The sequence below is a fragment of the Perca flavescens genome, chromosome 17, assembly GCF_004354835.1.
Source record: "Perca flavescens isolate YP-PL-M2 chromosome 17, PFLA_1.0, whole genome shotgun sequence".
Classification (NCBI taxonomy): domain Eukaryota; kingdom Metazoa; phylum Chordata; class Actinopteri; order Perciformes; family Percidae; genus Perca; species Perca flavescens.
In genome coordinates this window covers 1867505-1881997 of record NC_041347.1, presented here as the reverse complement: position 1 = coordinate 1881997, position 14493 = coordinate 1867505, and the positions used below count along the sequence as shown (strand labels likewise).

The 14493-nt window shown below is 44.3% G+C and overlaps 1 protein-coding gene across 1 annotated transcript in view; it reads right to left on the bottom strand.

The window, feature by feature from the left end:
- Positions 1–2171: 2171 nt before the first annotated feature.
- Positions 2172–14493, bottom strand: part of adgra1b (adhesion G protein-coupled receptor A1b) — a 223123-nt gene continuing 210801 nt past the window's right edge. Inside the window, 2 exon segments of the mRNA XM_028604301.1 lie at positions 2172–3921; positions 4850–4945. Of these exon segments, the coding sequence (XP_028460102.1) occupies positions 2490–3921; positions 4850–4945 (1528 nt within the window). The 3' untranslated portion in view covers positions 2172–2489.

The window sequence follows — 14493 nt, the reverse complement described above, 5'->3', positions numbered from 1 at the left end:
CCATACAACTTTCTTTACATATAGACTTATTTTATTCTTAAATAGCTTAAATCTCATATAAAATAATTTGCAGAAACTGATTCTATATACACAGACAAGAGTGCACAAGATGGATAAAGAGATGGTGTGCATGCCGAGGAGCTTTTGCGAGAGCAGGGTTTGCTGGGAGATTATATGCGCTGCTTGGGTGTACCTTGTCTTTTTAACGAAATGTAGGAGTGTTTTTTTTTGTTTTTTTTTGTCCGGAGCATCATACTCAATATCATCATTCATAAAACAACAAACAAGTGCTTCTAAATCAATACAGAGCCTCTTTTGCCTCCTCTTTTGAGTGGCAATTGTTCAAAGAGAAGAATGTGACCTTCATGGTAACAAAAAAATAAATAAAAGAAAATCCATACTTCAATCTTGGCCTCTCCTGACACAAGCTATCTACCAAAGCAGAACCATGAGCTTTGTGATTTTCTGGACTGGATTCTAGAATAAATCTAAAGATCACCAGTGGGAAATAAAACAGTATTTTGTTGGGAAATAGGCTTAATCCAAGAGTGTGACAAAGAAAATGATACATGGCAAGCTGCAGCAGTTCGAGGCAAATAATATGTCCATGGATGGGCATTTGTTGACACTGTTAAAATATATCACATCGCTACATACGACAAGGCATGCATGCTTTGGGGCTTTTATGAGACAAATGAAAAATAGATCAAATATAAAAGGACTGCATCTGCAATTAGTTTTGCCATGTGTCATTTTGTGGCTTTAGCTACGTGTGGGTGAGGTTAGCGCAACATTTTTTATTAGGTTCTGTTAAAGGCAGGGTTGGTAACATTTACCAATTTACACTTTTTTATATATATATATTTGTTTGAAATGGTCTTTACACCCCTGACAGGACTAATTAACTTATGGGTTCTGAAAAAACGAGCGACTAAGATCTGTCATCTGTAGCTGCTGTAATCCTGTAAAGAACGCCCGCCAATCACTGCCTCGCGGTCCGCTTGGAAAGAACCTATGAAATGCCTTCTTGCCCCGCTGCGCCTACTCTACCCCTCCCGTGTACGAGGCTAACCTGAGTGTACGTCGTCGCCGGAGTTACGGCAAGTCTACCGGAGGAACGGAGGAGAAAATTCAGCAAGAGTTGCCGCTGCCGCGGTTACTTGGTAGTTTGGATTCGAGGGAAATTGCGGCCTTTTCTCCGCTCTGCTCTGATGCAGCGACGCAGCGGTGCTTGTGCACGTCTGTGTGTGTGTGTGTGTGTGTGTGTGTGTGTCGGCGTCCCAAAGGCAGGGGGAGTGGGGTTAGATGGACCCCCGAGGAAAAGCTACTTTCGAATCTTGCTAGCTTTTCAACATTACCAACCCTGCCTTTAAGAATAAAAAATAAGAGGACATCGGTCACAGGCAGGATTTCCAAAGCAGCTTGTTGTTTCTTCCATAATCACAATCACTCTCTTTTTTTCCTAAAACGTCTGATTTGACATAGAACCATATGCTGACGTTATAACGTCTGATTGCAGAATAAAAAAATAAAAACCTGCAAACTGGTTTGGCAATGAGCTCGCTGTGAGAGACCTGGCTCTGTGTGGCACAGTGTTAATAAAAGAAATCGGGACTGGATCCAATGACTCAATGACACCACAACTCTCTATTCACAATGGCCAACGCTGTCGCTGTTGATGTTGCCGCTATTTACTTCTGTCCAGAAAAAAAGAAACACAACAGTGAAGACGCCATACAGACAGCACGGTCAATACCAACCTGGAAGAGGATGCTTACATTTTAATGTCACTCGTCTTTTTCGGTCTGTCTTTGAATTTTCACAAACTGGCATCCGTCACATCTCTGGCAAGCCAAAGGATCTTTGTATATTAGTTAGAAAATCTCGAGTAGATGTTCACAGTAGCCTGACTGAATGGTGAAAAATACCCATGGTGTCTAAAATTGCTGGTTTTAGTCGTCTAAAACATGGATGCCAAGAGTTCTTTAGAGTAGTGGAGGTTCACTGTCGATTCCGATTCGGAGTGTAAAAAAAATCTTGCAGCGTGTTGCCTTTGAGCACTAACACACATATTCATACATACGACCATTCATTTTCTTGTTTATATATATAAATATATATATAGAGAGATAGAGATAGATAGAGAGAGAGAGAGAGAGAGAGAGAGAGAGAGAGAGAGAGAGGGATGTAGTAATATGGAACAGTGGAAATACCTTCAATTACATCTGATGGTATGATGTGACACACGTTTCATAAATTCTTCTTGATGGAGGAGATTCGGTTCTGTGTATGGACGCTCTTCGGGGAGCATTTCCATTTCTGTACAGTAAAACAGCACACATAAAAACATGAGGACATTGAAATAAAAATATCCCACGCTGATTGTGATGTTCAAAATGTTGTTCAATTCATTTTGTTTTTTATTCTAGAAAGGGAGGCGAGGGTTTATTTTTGGCGGGACGAGACGAGGAGGTGCCCCCCCCCCCACACTACACAGTAGTTTCATTCTTCCAGGGTCCGGTGCGTATATTCCCTGTGCTGTCCGAGGTGTACAGGAGTCCTTCGTGCAGCCCCCCCTTTAGAATCCCATTCTGATTGGGCGGGTTCTGAGGGTAGGATTGTCTGCGCGGGGCGTGCATCTCCAGGTGGTGATGTGTTGCCATCGGGTCCTGCTCGGCAACTTTGCCGCAGCCGCACAGGAAAACGCCCGTGTCGCCCGCCTCTGCCGGGCACAGAGAGGGGAAAAGGTCTGCCTTGGTGCAGCAGATGTGCCTGTGGCAGGGATTGTGGCACGCCAGGGCCGCGTGCGTCGTAGCTGCCACGGCGTGGCATGTGTGATGCCCGTCCTGGTGGCCTTCGTGGGCCAGATGTGGACAGACGTGGGCGTGACGCTCGTGTGTGCTGTGGGGGCTGTCAGTGTGTGAGCTGTGCACGCTGCCTCCGTCCACGCTGGAGGGGATGTGATAGGCGTACTCCCTCTCGCTCGCCGCTCCGCAAGCAGCGGCGCCGGCCCGGCGGCTGAAGTGACGGGCTTTAGTCCTGGTGCTGCTCTTTAGGCAGGGGTGCAACTGGATCCCCGGCCGGTAACCCTCCGGGTCGGCGTGTAGCAGCACGTGTGTCGCCGCGGGCTCCTCCTCCATCAGCTGCTGGCTATGTAGCGCGGCGCAGCACGGCATCACCGGCGCCAGACACGCCACGTGATTATGCGAGGACGGGAGGGCGGCGTGTTTACAGCGACCCAAACTGCCGTGGCCGCAGCTCGTCAGCGCTTTACCCTGACACGGCGAGTCGTGGTGGCACTGGCCGTGACTGTGGCCGTGCCCGGGGGTGTCTCCGTTCACGTTGACTTTGGGCCGCGCCTGAGCAGGCACGTGGGCGCCGGAACAGGCGTCGGCCTGTCGTCGTCCGGGACAACAGGAACACCAGCAATGCCAGACGTCGTCCCGCTTGGCACAGTGATGGATGAGGATGAAGAGGCCGAGGGTGACGGAGAAGGCACCGTACAGGCAGCTAAAGATCATGTCCAGGAAGTGGCCCTGGGACACAGCCAGCGCCCCGAAGGTCCAGGTGGCCAGGAACAGGAAAAGGGTGAAGGCCGCCGTTCGTAGCTGAGCCTTGAAGGAGTGCTCGTTGGCCAGCAGCGCGGGGTTGATGGGAACCCCCGGGCAGCCGGCGGGGCAGTGGCCCCCACCGGGCGGGGCGGCCAGGGCTCCGGGCTCGGCTCCCTGGTGGCAGTGGGTGGGCGCGTCGACGGCGGCCAGCCTCTGCTGCTCCTCCGTCAGCTGCTTGAGCTCGTACTTCTTTTCGGGGCGTCGCCGCAGCTGGATGAAGGTGCAGAGGAAGTAGATGCACGTCACCACAGCGATGAGGGCCACGGGGCCAAAGAAGGCCCCCAGGCTGGGCTCCCACGCCATCCAGCAGCTGCAACACACATTAACACCGGTGCATTTTAATACTTTGATTTATGTTCATGAACTAAAATACTAAATGATATTAACTCTATCAGTTGTTTCCAATGAAACCCTTAGCTTGAAATGGTTAATTCTTTGTTTTATTTTTTTAACCGGGACCTCCCCCCCTCTGTTTTTGTCGGTCTCTGAAATTGGTCCAGAATTAACTGCAGTCAGCAGCAGCGAAACAAGCCACAGGGTAAGTTGTTATTAGGCAATTGCGCACCTTCAATTTCCGTTGTTCTAAAGACTTTTCTGTTAAAGAGTAAGATTCTTTTTGTATAACATGAAACATCCCCGAAATCGCTTCCTCCAAACCCACCAGACTCTATTTAAATAAACGGTCATGTCATCATCGTAAAACACATACTTTGTTCAAAGTCGACAGAAAAAATGAAATAAGGTTCTCCTTTCCACTGGTTTGGTTGAAATAAAACATCATTTACCCATTTACATGTGGAAATATGCTGGCTCTATACCCGCTAAAAGTATTGAGTCTGGTGGGTTTGGCAATAGCGATTTTGTGTCTGTTTCTGGTTTTACAAAACCTCTCTTTAACAAAATGTCTATCCCTGTATGGTTCCTTTCCATAATTTGTTGTAAAACACTTAGAATAACAATATGCGCCTATCAGTTGTAAAAACAGCAAAATAGACAATGCACATTTGCCCTATAGGATTACATTGCAGCTCAGTTCGTGGCTGCTGTTCTCACTCACTAATGCATTGGAAAATAGGGTCCAGGTTGAGACAAACAAAGTAAATTACCCTTGAGCATGTACACAGTGCAAACAGTACTTATTTTTAACCACATTTTCTGCATACACACATGCAACTTTTGAAAAGCACCAACACAGTGTGTAATTCAACATTGAGAGCAGAAGCAATTCTAGGACTTACTACGGCGCTTGCTCCCCGCTGCCATAGTTGTCTATATTGACGGCTGCCGTGACCCCGCAGATGATGAGAGGCACTCCACCGCTGACTAAATAAAATCTGTGAGGTGATAGAGGGACAAACAGAGGCAGAGAGAGAATAATAAACGATGAGAACGTTTTGCGTGAAAAGGCGCTTTACAAATCCCCTATCGCACATCTGGATTACAGCAGCAAAGTGTCAAAATATGACTGAGAAATAGTTTTAGACACACAAGTTCAAGATGATCCAAACAGACAGATCAGATTATAGACTTGTGCAGTGAGTAAAGCTCACAACGGACAAACAATGACACTGAGGAATGGGCACGAGAACATATTGTGAGCTATCCTCCCCCCCCCCCAACCCCTCAAATATGACGTTAGAGCTTGTCAACGTGTTTGTGATCACACTCTACTGGTGCGATCACACCCGCTGTTTGTTTTTCTTTGCCACAAACCCAAAGTGTGAATTTTACTCCGAAAACAAATCTGTTTCCTGTCGATGCAAGCGGGATTGACTCGTCAGCACTCCTTGCTGCAAATTACGGCATCTGCTGTTACATACATAACAGCTCAGGAGACGTGAAGAGAAACCTGGATTTCGAGCAGAAGGAAACGCCGAATTTAAATTCCGCTTGGCTCGCAGAGCATCACAGGTGTCTCGCAGTCAGATGTCAACATGAATCAACTTGTGCTGCTAGAAACTTTCATTTTGAGTTCAGTTTGGAATATTTTGCAGTGATCTTGAATGACAAGCACGCAAACATTTTTAAGTAAGTAGTTGTGGTTTGTCATAGAAAGTCATGCTCTGAGGCGACCTGTAGCTCACCCAGTAGAGTGTGCGCCCCATGTAGGCTGAGTCCTGGGCAGCGGTACGGGTTGAAACCTTGACCCGCAGCCCTTTTTATTGCATGTCGTCTGCCCTTTCTTGTCCTCAAGCTATCATGTCAATTAAAGGCCATAAAAAGCGCACAAAATAATCTAAGAAAGAAAGTTATGCCCTTATTGCACAGTGTGTTCCTTTGTCATTTCTGCTTCTCGTGTGAAAAAGTTCAACTCTTCGGTTCCCAAAGAGGTGAAATGTTGCTCTTAAATGTTATTGAAAGCGAAGATGTGGCCTTTGACTTTTAATTCTTGGCAGATAGTGGCCTAGAGAAGAAAGAAACATCTAAGAATGAACATGAGTAATTCTGTTCAGCAATTGAAAGACGGTAGTGACGCTGTATGAACAAAAACGATGGAAGCTCATACAGCATCTCTCGGCTCTACAAGCTCAGAGGTCCATTTGCAAACAATTGACTGAATGTTTCAATAAACTCTTGGAAGACAGTTCTCTCATTGGGAAATCCATCTCCATTATGGGAGAATTTCCGAGACAGGTTTCAATAGCAATGCTCTCCTCTGCCCATATTAAAGACTTTATAAACGGTTGCAATCATGCTTGGTGTGAACACACGCTTACTGGGAATTGCCATCAGACGCAGACAAAGAAGTCAGTGGAGCATAAGCACCACCATCCTCAGTCCAAAACTGACTGCGGCCTTGATTATGAGTAAGGCGTTTCTTAAACCGTCATCTAATACCTAACCGATAACTAGACGAGATGTGTGAGGATATGTCTGATCAAGATCAGCAGGTGAGCGATTGGCCAATTACTTTGAAGCATTTGCTGTGTAGTAATATATCAAAAGGCCTTCATTGGTTAATGTTGGGGAAAAAAGAAAACCTGAGCTCACTCACCGCTGCGCTGACCGTCAGGGACTGTAGTCAGTTTGATAATCAGTTACCAGATCTATCAGATTCAGTGTGGATTGTTGCATGTGATAAATTGGAAGCTTATCTGTTGTGTGCTGTGTACCAACTGCTTTAAAAAATGCAAACGCGGTGAATTGCCCTTACACTTGCTTTTACTACACATTTGGATGAATGCTTCTCGGCCTATTATACAATACGTTCCTCCAGAGTGTTAGTTGTGAGCATCTTCAGACAACAATGCAAGATGCAATTAAACGCATGAAAAGCAAGGGCAGTGTATCAGAATGCGAAGTTAAGGTCAGCAGCAGACTGTGAACTAATGACAATAACAATGACAGAGAGTTTTGAAGAGAAACACATATCAAAGATTCTCTATAACTAAAGATTACATGCCAATGGTATGAAACGGTACACACTACCTGTCTCCTAAACAGGCATGACATACGTATTTAGCATCACGAAAATTTGTTTTGTTTGGGGCGAATGTTAGATGACGTTAGCTTACACAGGATCAGTCAAAAGTTCGTACACGCGTTCCCATTCAAGTTAAAGAGAAAGTGTGTCCAGTTGTTTGACTGGTACATCCTGTGTTGCCAGATCTCGCGAGAGTTTGTTCCTGAGACGGGAACATGTCTCAACCAAAGTTAATTTTCTTCTGATACGTCTGTCTGAAAAATGCCATTTTAGTGTCAGAATGTTCCGGAAATGTGTGGCTTGTGAAAAAAATGGGTCCAATATTTACTTTGGTGACTTTTGTGGGGCCAAAGAAGCGTCATAATCTGTGTTCACTTCTCCCATTGGAATCAATGGCGAAACCCACGTGACACAGATACAGGAAAATACTCTGAGTTGGGGCATCTCGGTTCTAAACTGCCTCTGCAAAAATGTCAGTCCTTCCAGAAAGAGTTTTTTTTGTGATTGTTGAGGGCAGAAATCCTTGATTATGCGCCATGTTTTCTTAAAAAATGCGATGGAACATGCGGCAAAAGTGCGGCGTATTTGAAAAAATGCGGCCCCCGCATCAATATGTCTTAATATGTTCTTAACATGACACTATTGTAAGCCCCTCGGGTATCGCCGTGAGTTGTCATTCTTACGTACTGTAGTGCAAACTTGGATGTCTGCCGCCTAGTGAATGTACTTTTTAATTCTCCAGATGGAGGCAAGTATCTGAACAGTGCACTTGCGTCACAGAATACATATCATGAGCTTTAAGAATTCAGCGCAGGAACAAAGTTAATCCCCCGCAGCTGTCCTTGTCCCCTCTCTCTGCACTGTCATCCACTTTCCTATATAACACTTTGCTATTTCCTCTTTCTTCCAATTCAATTTCAACCTCTGTCACTGCTCTAACCTTTACACCACTCCATCTTCCACCATCTTCATCCTCGGTTTCCTCCCTTTTCTCTCAGGTCTCTCTCGCTCTCTCTCTCTCTCACCCAATCTGTCCTCTGTCACAAAGCACCTGGCCCAAAAATTCAATTACAATCAAGATGTTTGTCTGGGCTGGTTTGGCGAGGGCTGGTTAGGTGGATGGAGGGGTGGCGTGGAAGGGGGGGATTACCGGCCTGTCACTGTCTGTGAGTGGAACGGTTCCCCCTGGGGGACTCTCCTCCAACAGAAAGCCATTTACACAGCCTTCAGCCAGATAAGCATACATGAGAAGAAGTAGTGGATGTTAAAGCACCCTGTGCTTTAGGAGCCTCATGGCCCTTTATCCCCTGCTTGTGTTTCCCGCAGGCCTGTGACCAGCAAAACACATGTAGAGTGCGTGCAAAAAATGTATAGCATGTTTGATGACATGTCTACATGCTGTGCTGCTTTTATGCAAAAAAGGTGCTCCTTCACATCAAAATTCTTTCCAACGCGCGCACACACACACACGCACACGCACACGCACACGCACACACACACACACACACACACACACACACACACAAAAGTCTTGCACACTTTGACATACATTTTTGTTGGCCATTCTATTGAGAGAGAAAAAAAAAAAAAAAAAAAGAGGCTTCAAATAAAATGGCTGTGTATGCAGAGTTGTGCTTTGGAGTGAGTTTAGGAACAGCAACCATCTGATATAAATAGACCCTGAAGTGCCTTTTAGCCAGCAGCTACAGTGACTCCCTCCCATCCGTGTTCCTCTGCTTAAGCACTGTCCTCTGTTTTTGGGACTATGAGCTGTCCTCTCTATGGACCCGGTCTAGGATATACATAGCACAGCTGGGGACAACGGATGGTCATATAGCGCCAGCTCAGGGCAAAGGCTTATGGGTATGCAACAGTAATGTATATAGGCCAGGGATGTTAATATTGACTGATTTTGACCGATTAATACTATCAGTTAAAAATAATATTATTAAAATGCCTGGAAGGGACCGTTGGGGGCAAAAAACACAGATAAACGAATATCGCTTAATTGCAGAGAGTCAATCTCGGAACCCAACGATTTAGCTTCTGGGGGCTCCGGACAATATTTCGGGATTTTCAGTGTAGCCAGTGGTAATCTGGGGGCAAAACTTCCTCTTCTGTGTGCCTGGTCCGATTAGTAACTTGAGATGCAAGAATAGAGTTGAAGTTAAGAGACTACAAACAGATACCAGCAGATATCTACAAACATGTATCTACATATGAATGCACATACTGTAAGGAGCTAATACAAAGCTAAATTGTTGTTAGGCGATAGCCGACGGGTTCCGAGATTGCGACATTACATTTCGGCCAATGCGTTACACCTCTTTTGCTCTCCACACGGAATGACCACCTGCATGCAACCAAAGCTCACTCAAATGTGATTGGTCACTAATCGGACTACACACCAGAATGCTTCAAAAATCTCTAGAGTTAAATAGGAATATCGATACCACTGCCTTTACATAAGAAGCTAGCACCAGCAGATGTTAGCTAATCTTAGCATAAACATTGGAAGCAGGGGCTAGCAAAATGTCCAAAGGTATCAACTCTTCACAAGATCACTAACACATTATATTGCATTTAATCCATAACAATACATTTCAGCTTGTGGTTTATTTAGGGGCAATGTCCCACCCATTTCTTGGCCGGGCAGATACTGTATTGTTACCCTTGTGCATAGAGCCAACTTAGATGGTCCCCCCCAACATGTCGGAAAAGCGGCATGTCGGAGTGGCGGCATGTTGGACTGGCAGCATGTAACCGGCATATTTCCGAAAGTGTCTGCTATTGCTTTAAAACTGCAACGTGTAACAGTCTAGTATATTCATTTCATGTTCTTCTTTCCAGTGGTATTGGGTCATTTTGTGATTTCAGAGAGATATTCTACCTCAGTGGACCATTTCATTTTTTAATACACATATCTCATAGTTCATGCATCACCAGTCACTCATACTAGCCATTTCCCTTTATGACAGCTAAGAATAGCTTTTCTAAAACATCCCAACCAGAGAAAAGCATATCTACAGTATTTGACGTCACTTTATTCTGTCTCAGACTGTGCTTTTTAAGAAGTGAATTTGCCTGTTTGGATTCTTAATATTGGCAGCTGGGGAGAAATGCTGATGGTGAAATTCAATAGATGTTGGAGATAAATGTTCTTTTAAAGTGAAGTGTTGCTTTAGAGGAATGATCTGCACCCATCACAGCAGATGACTGTCAGTTACAGTTTTTGCCGACTGGTTACACACACGTGGTGCGGAATGTGGCTCATTGTGTCAAAACTCTTCACACAATATAATATAACACTTGGAGATAAATATCTCACTTCTATGTCAATATGAAACTCTGCAGTCAAAATCTAACAATCCCTTTTCAAAAATGGTATTTTTGCAACAAAATGATACACACATGCACCACTTGAATTACTCTTTCAAAGCAGCAGCAACACACTGATGTACTTTATACACAACACTGCTCTCTTTAGTACTTTGTACTACCTAATACCTATTTTTTCATACAGGCTTCTGTGAAATATTGTGTCAGTACAGAACATATACTTGCATTTCAATGAAGAAGTGTGTTGCAGAACTGCAAACGAAGTGCAAAGCAGAAAACGTGTTTGTATTTTTGGTGCCTTTGTGTTTGGCATGGTTACAAAAGGTTAAGGTTTTGATGCTTTTGTCTAACGACTCACTTTCAGTGTGTAAAAATCGGCCAAAAACTGCAATAGCATGCACGAAGGCGTTTAAGGTGTGTGGTCCAACAACAGTGTAGCAGATTTCTGACATAGGTCAGTGTGATGGTCTGCTGGGTATGCCTTCAGATGCTGTCAGGAGTGAAGGGACAGGCAACGAGGTAGATGAGGAGGAAAAGGGCGGTTGCTGGGGGTGAGGGGGGGTGGGAATGCTCAGAGGAGAAATTGATTTGTCTCCAGCTGCTAAGTCTCATTCCATGAGCCTGTCTGACGGGGAGCATTACAGTCAATCACTGTGGATCAACTCGGCTGCCGCGCCACACGATCCCCTCCAGACAAATTATCTCATTCACAAGCGGTGCATGATGGGAGAGGCTCGAGAAGGTTCCATATTAAAACCCCCAATCACGCAGGTGTCTGAGGATTTGTTTGCGAGGAAAGTGCTGCTTAGTGTTGAGGGGGGATCCTTATCCTCAGTGACTTTCAGTCAGGAATACATTACTGAGCAGATTCCAGTTGAAATATATAACACTGCTCATTTATAGATTTTTATAGATATTAGTTTCAGGTGTATGGGTGATAAATGTCCGTGTGAGTTCTACGTGTCCCAATAATCCTCTAAAACACCCCATAGAAAGCAAGTCTAAAAGCAAATAGTGAGTTGTTCCCAGTAGGGTTCATATCCAGTGCCATTCCAAATCATTTTATTGTGTGGGGTCATTCGGCTAGATCGTCTACAAAATATTTCACAAGGTTCAAGAAAAATTCAAGCAACCGAAACGGCACTTGATATATTCCGACAGCTTTGAGGAAATGACACTCCAAAACCGAATACAAGATTAAATGACAAACAGGCATTTGTTACGGTGCACCCTCTGTTTGCCTCCGTATGTCTGCTCTCAAACCTTCCCTTAAAAGGCTTTCTCGTTGGAGCTCCTGGAGTTCAGCTCTGCAGCACAGTTGCGACGTGCAGACGAGCTCACGCAGCACCTTCTCACCGCAGAGGACGAGCACCGGGTGTGTCCAAAAGCTGATCTTCTTAAACATGCCAAACGTCGTGAGTAAGCAGAAAAGGAATGAAGTGGAGAATGAGTGGAAAAGAGAATATAAGAAATCACAAAACGCAGAAATTCATTCGGATGCGTGTGTCTAAGCGAATAGGAATTTAATGGGTCAAAAAGCTAAATGCATTTAGATTTGTGATAAGGCTCCTGGCTCGGCTGCCTCCCGGGTGATTGAGGTAATTATTTATAGCACGGGGGCGGGGATGCCATAGTAACAGGTTGTTTTAGGTCGTTCGCTTCTTCGACCTTCCTTCTCCCCTTGGCATTCATCTGCCCTCCATTCTTTTTTCCTTAAAGAGCAGCAGGGAGCCTCAAACAGAATAACTGAGCCAAAACATTTACTAAACAACACACCAGCTATTCCAGACATTGTCCTGCCTGCAAGAATGTGTATCTATACCTATGGGAGAACTGCAGAATCTGAGGTTTCTAAAACTACAAAAAATATACATCGGCTAGAGCAGTGGTTCCTAACCTTTTCTGTCCGATGTACCCCCACATCCCTATCAGATGAGCAACTCAATGCCACCTGTCATGTTCCAAAGCTGGTCATTGCAGTTGATTTCATAGTGGATGTTAAGTAACACAACATAAAAGAAGATCATTTTACAATATTTCTTCCATGCAATTGATTTGTCAATGTTTAGGTTGGTTTGGTCAAGTTTGCATGCCTACTACTTCCACTTGGAGTGGCTGAAGCTGGACATTTCCCTTTGTCCATTACTTATAGTTGTAGCTAACAGTGGTCATCCATTAGGTTTATCTCTAATTATTTCAACTGTTATTAAGTTACTTTTAGCTCTCTATTTCAACAATTTATTAATTACTTTTAGTGAACTACTATAAGTGTTTATCCATTAGCCTATACTTTTAGCAAACAGCGTTTAGGCCTAGCCATTACTTTAAGCTAACTTATTTATATACAGTGAGGAAAATAAGTATTTGAACACCCTGCTATTTTGCAAGTTCTCCCACTTGGAAATCATGGAGGGGTCTGAAAATGTCATCGTAGGTGCATGTCCACTGTGAGAGACATAATCTAAAAAAAAAAATCCAGAAATCACAATGTATGATTTTTTAACTATTTATTTGTATGATACAGCTGCAAATAAGTATTTGAACACCTGTCTATCAGCTAAAATTCTGACCCTCAAAGACCTGTTCGTCTGCCTTTAAAATGTCCACCTCCACTCCATTTATTATCCTAAATTAGATGCACCTGTTTGAGGTCGTTAGCTGCATAAAGACGCCTGTCCACCCCATACAATCAGTAAGAATCCAACTACTAACATGGTCAAGACCAAAGAGCTGTCCAAAGACACTAGAGACAAAATTGTACATCTCCACAAGGCTGGAAAGGGCTACGGGGAAATTGCCAAGCAGCTTGGTGAAAAAAGGTCCACTGTTGGAGCAATCATTAGAAAATGGAAGAAGCTAAACATGACTGTCAATCTCCCTCGGACTGGAGCTCCATGCAAGATCTCTCCTCGTGAGGTCTCAATGATCCTAAGAAAGGTGAGAAATCAGCCCAGAACTACACGGGAGGAGCTGGTCAATGACCTGAAAAGAGCTGGGACCACAGTTTCCAAGGTTACTGTTGGTAATACACTAAGACGTCATGGTTTGAAATCATGCATGGCACGGAAGGTTCCCCTGCTTAAACCAGCACATGTCAAGGCCCGTCTTAAGTTTGCCAATGACCATTTGGATGATCCAGAGGAGTCATGGGAGAAAGTCATGTGGTCAGATGAGACCAAAATAGAACTTTTTGGTCATAATTCCACTAACCGTGTTTGGAGGAAGAAGAATGATGAGTACCATCCCAAGAACACCATCCCTACTGTGAAGCATGGGGGTGGTAGCATCATGCTTTAGGGGTGTTTTTCTGCACATGGGACAGGGCGACGGCACTGTATTAAAGGTCCAATATGTAATATTTGTACTGTAATAAATCCAAAAATGACACCAATGCCTCATCAGATATTAAGGAAACATGTTAAACTGAAATACTATCTTTTCTGACAACAATGCTAATTTCAGTATTTTTTCTTTTTGAAATTTACATTCTGTGACGGAATTTATGTTTATGTTTTGGTCTGTGTGTTGTTATCAACGGCTCAGTTTGACAGGCAGGCCGGGTTGCCAGATATACCTGTAAAAACGTAAACCCAGCGCGCTACAGCTGTAACGGTAGTACAGCCATGAAAACAGCAAACAAACGAACAGGATCAACGGAGATAGATTCTACATGACATAAAAAAAGAAAACAGCATGTTTCTAACAGTTGCGTGACCAGAGACGTAACAACCCCCTGGTAAATATTGGAGATGTATTTGAAAGATGGAGACAGCTTAAATCCCAAAAGGACGCAGAGTTGGCTTATTTTCTCTTGAACAGGTAAGCATTAGCTTCATGCTAATTTATCACAGCTACTAGGGACGGGCATTTTTTGTCATTTCAACATTTGTGTACTCACATTGAATTCTATAGCTAGAGTACCCGAGTTGGTTACTCGCAAAAACAATTGAGACATAGCCAGTAAAGTGATCCCGACTGGTCCTGGCTAACGCCGCCATGTTAATCGTGCTAACTGTTAACGTTCCCGGGAGGACCAGGTAAGCAACCCATGGCTGTTTACAACGTGTAGCCTCTTCAGCGGCTGGAGCCGACAACGGTGAGTTATTTTAAGCCACGAGA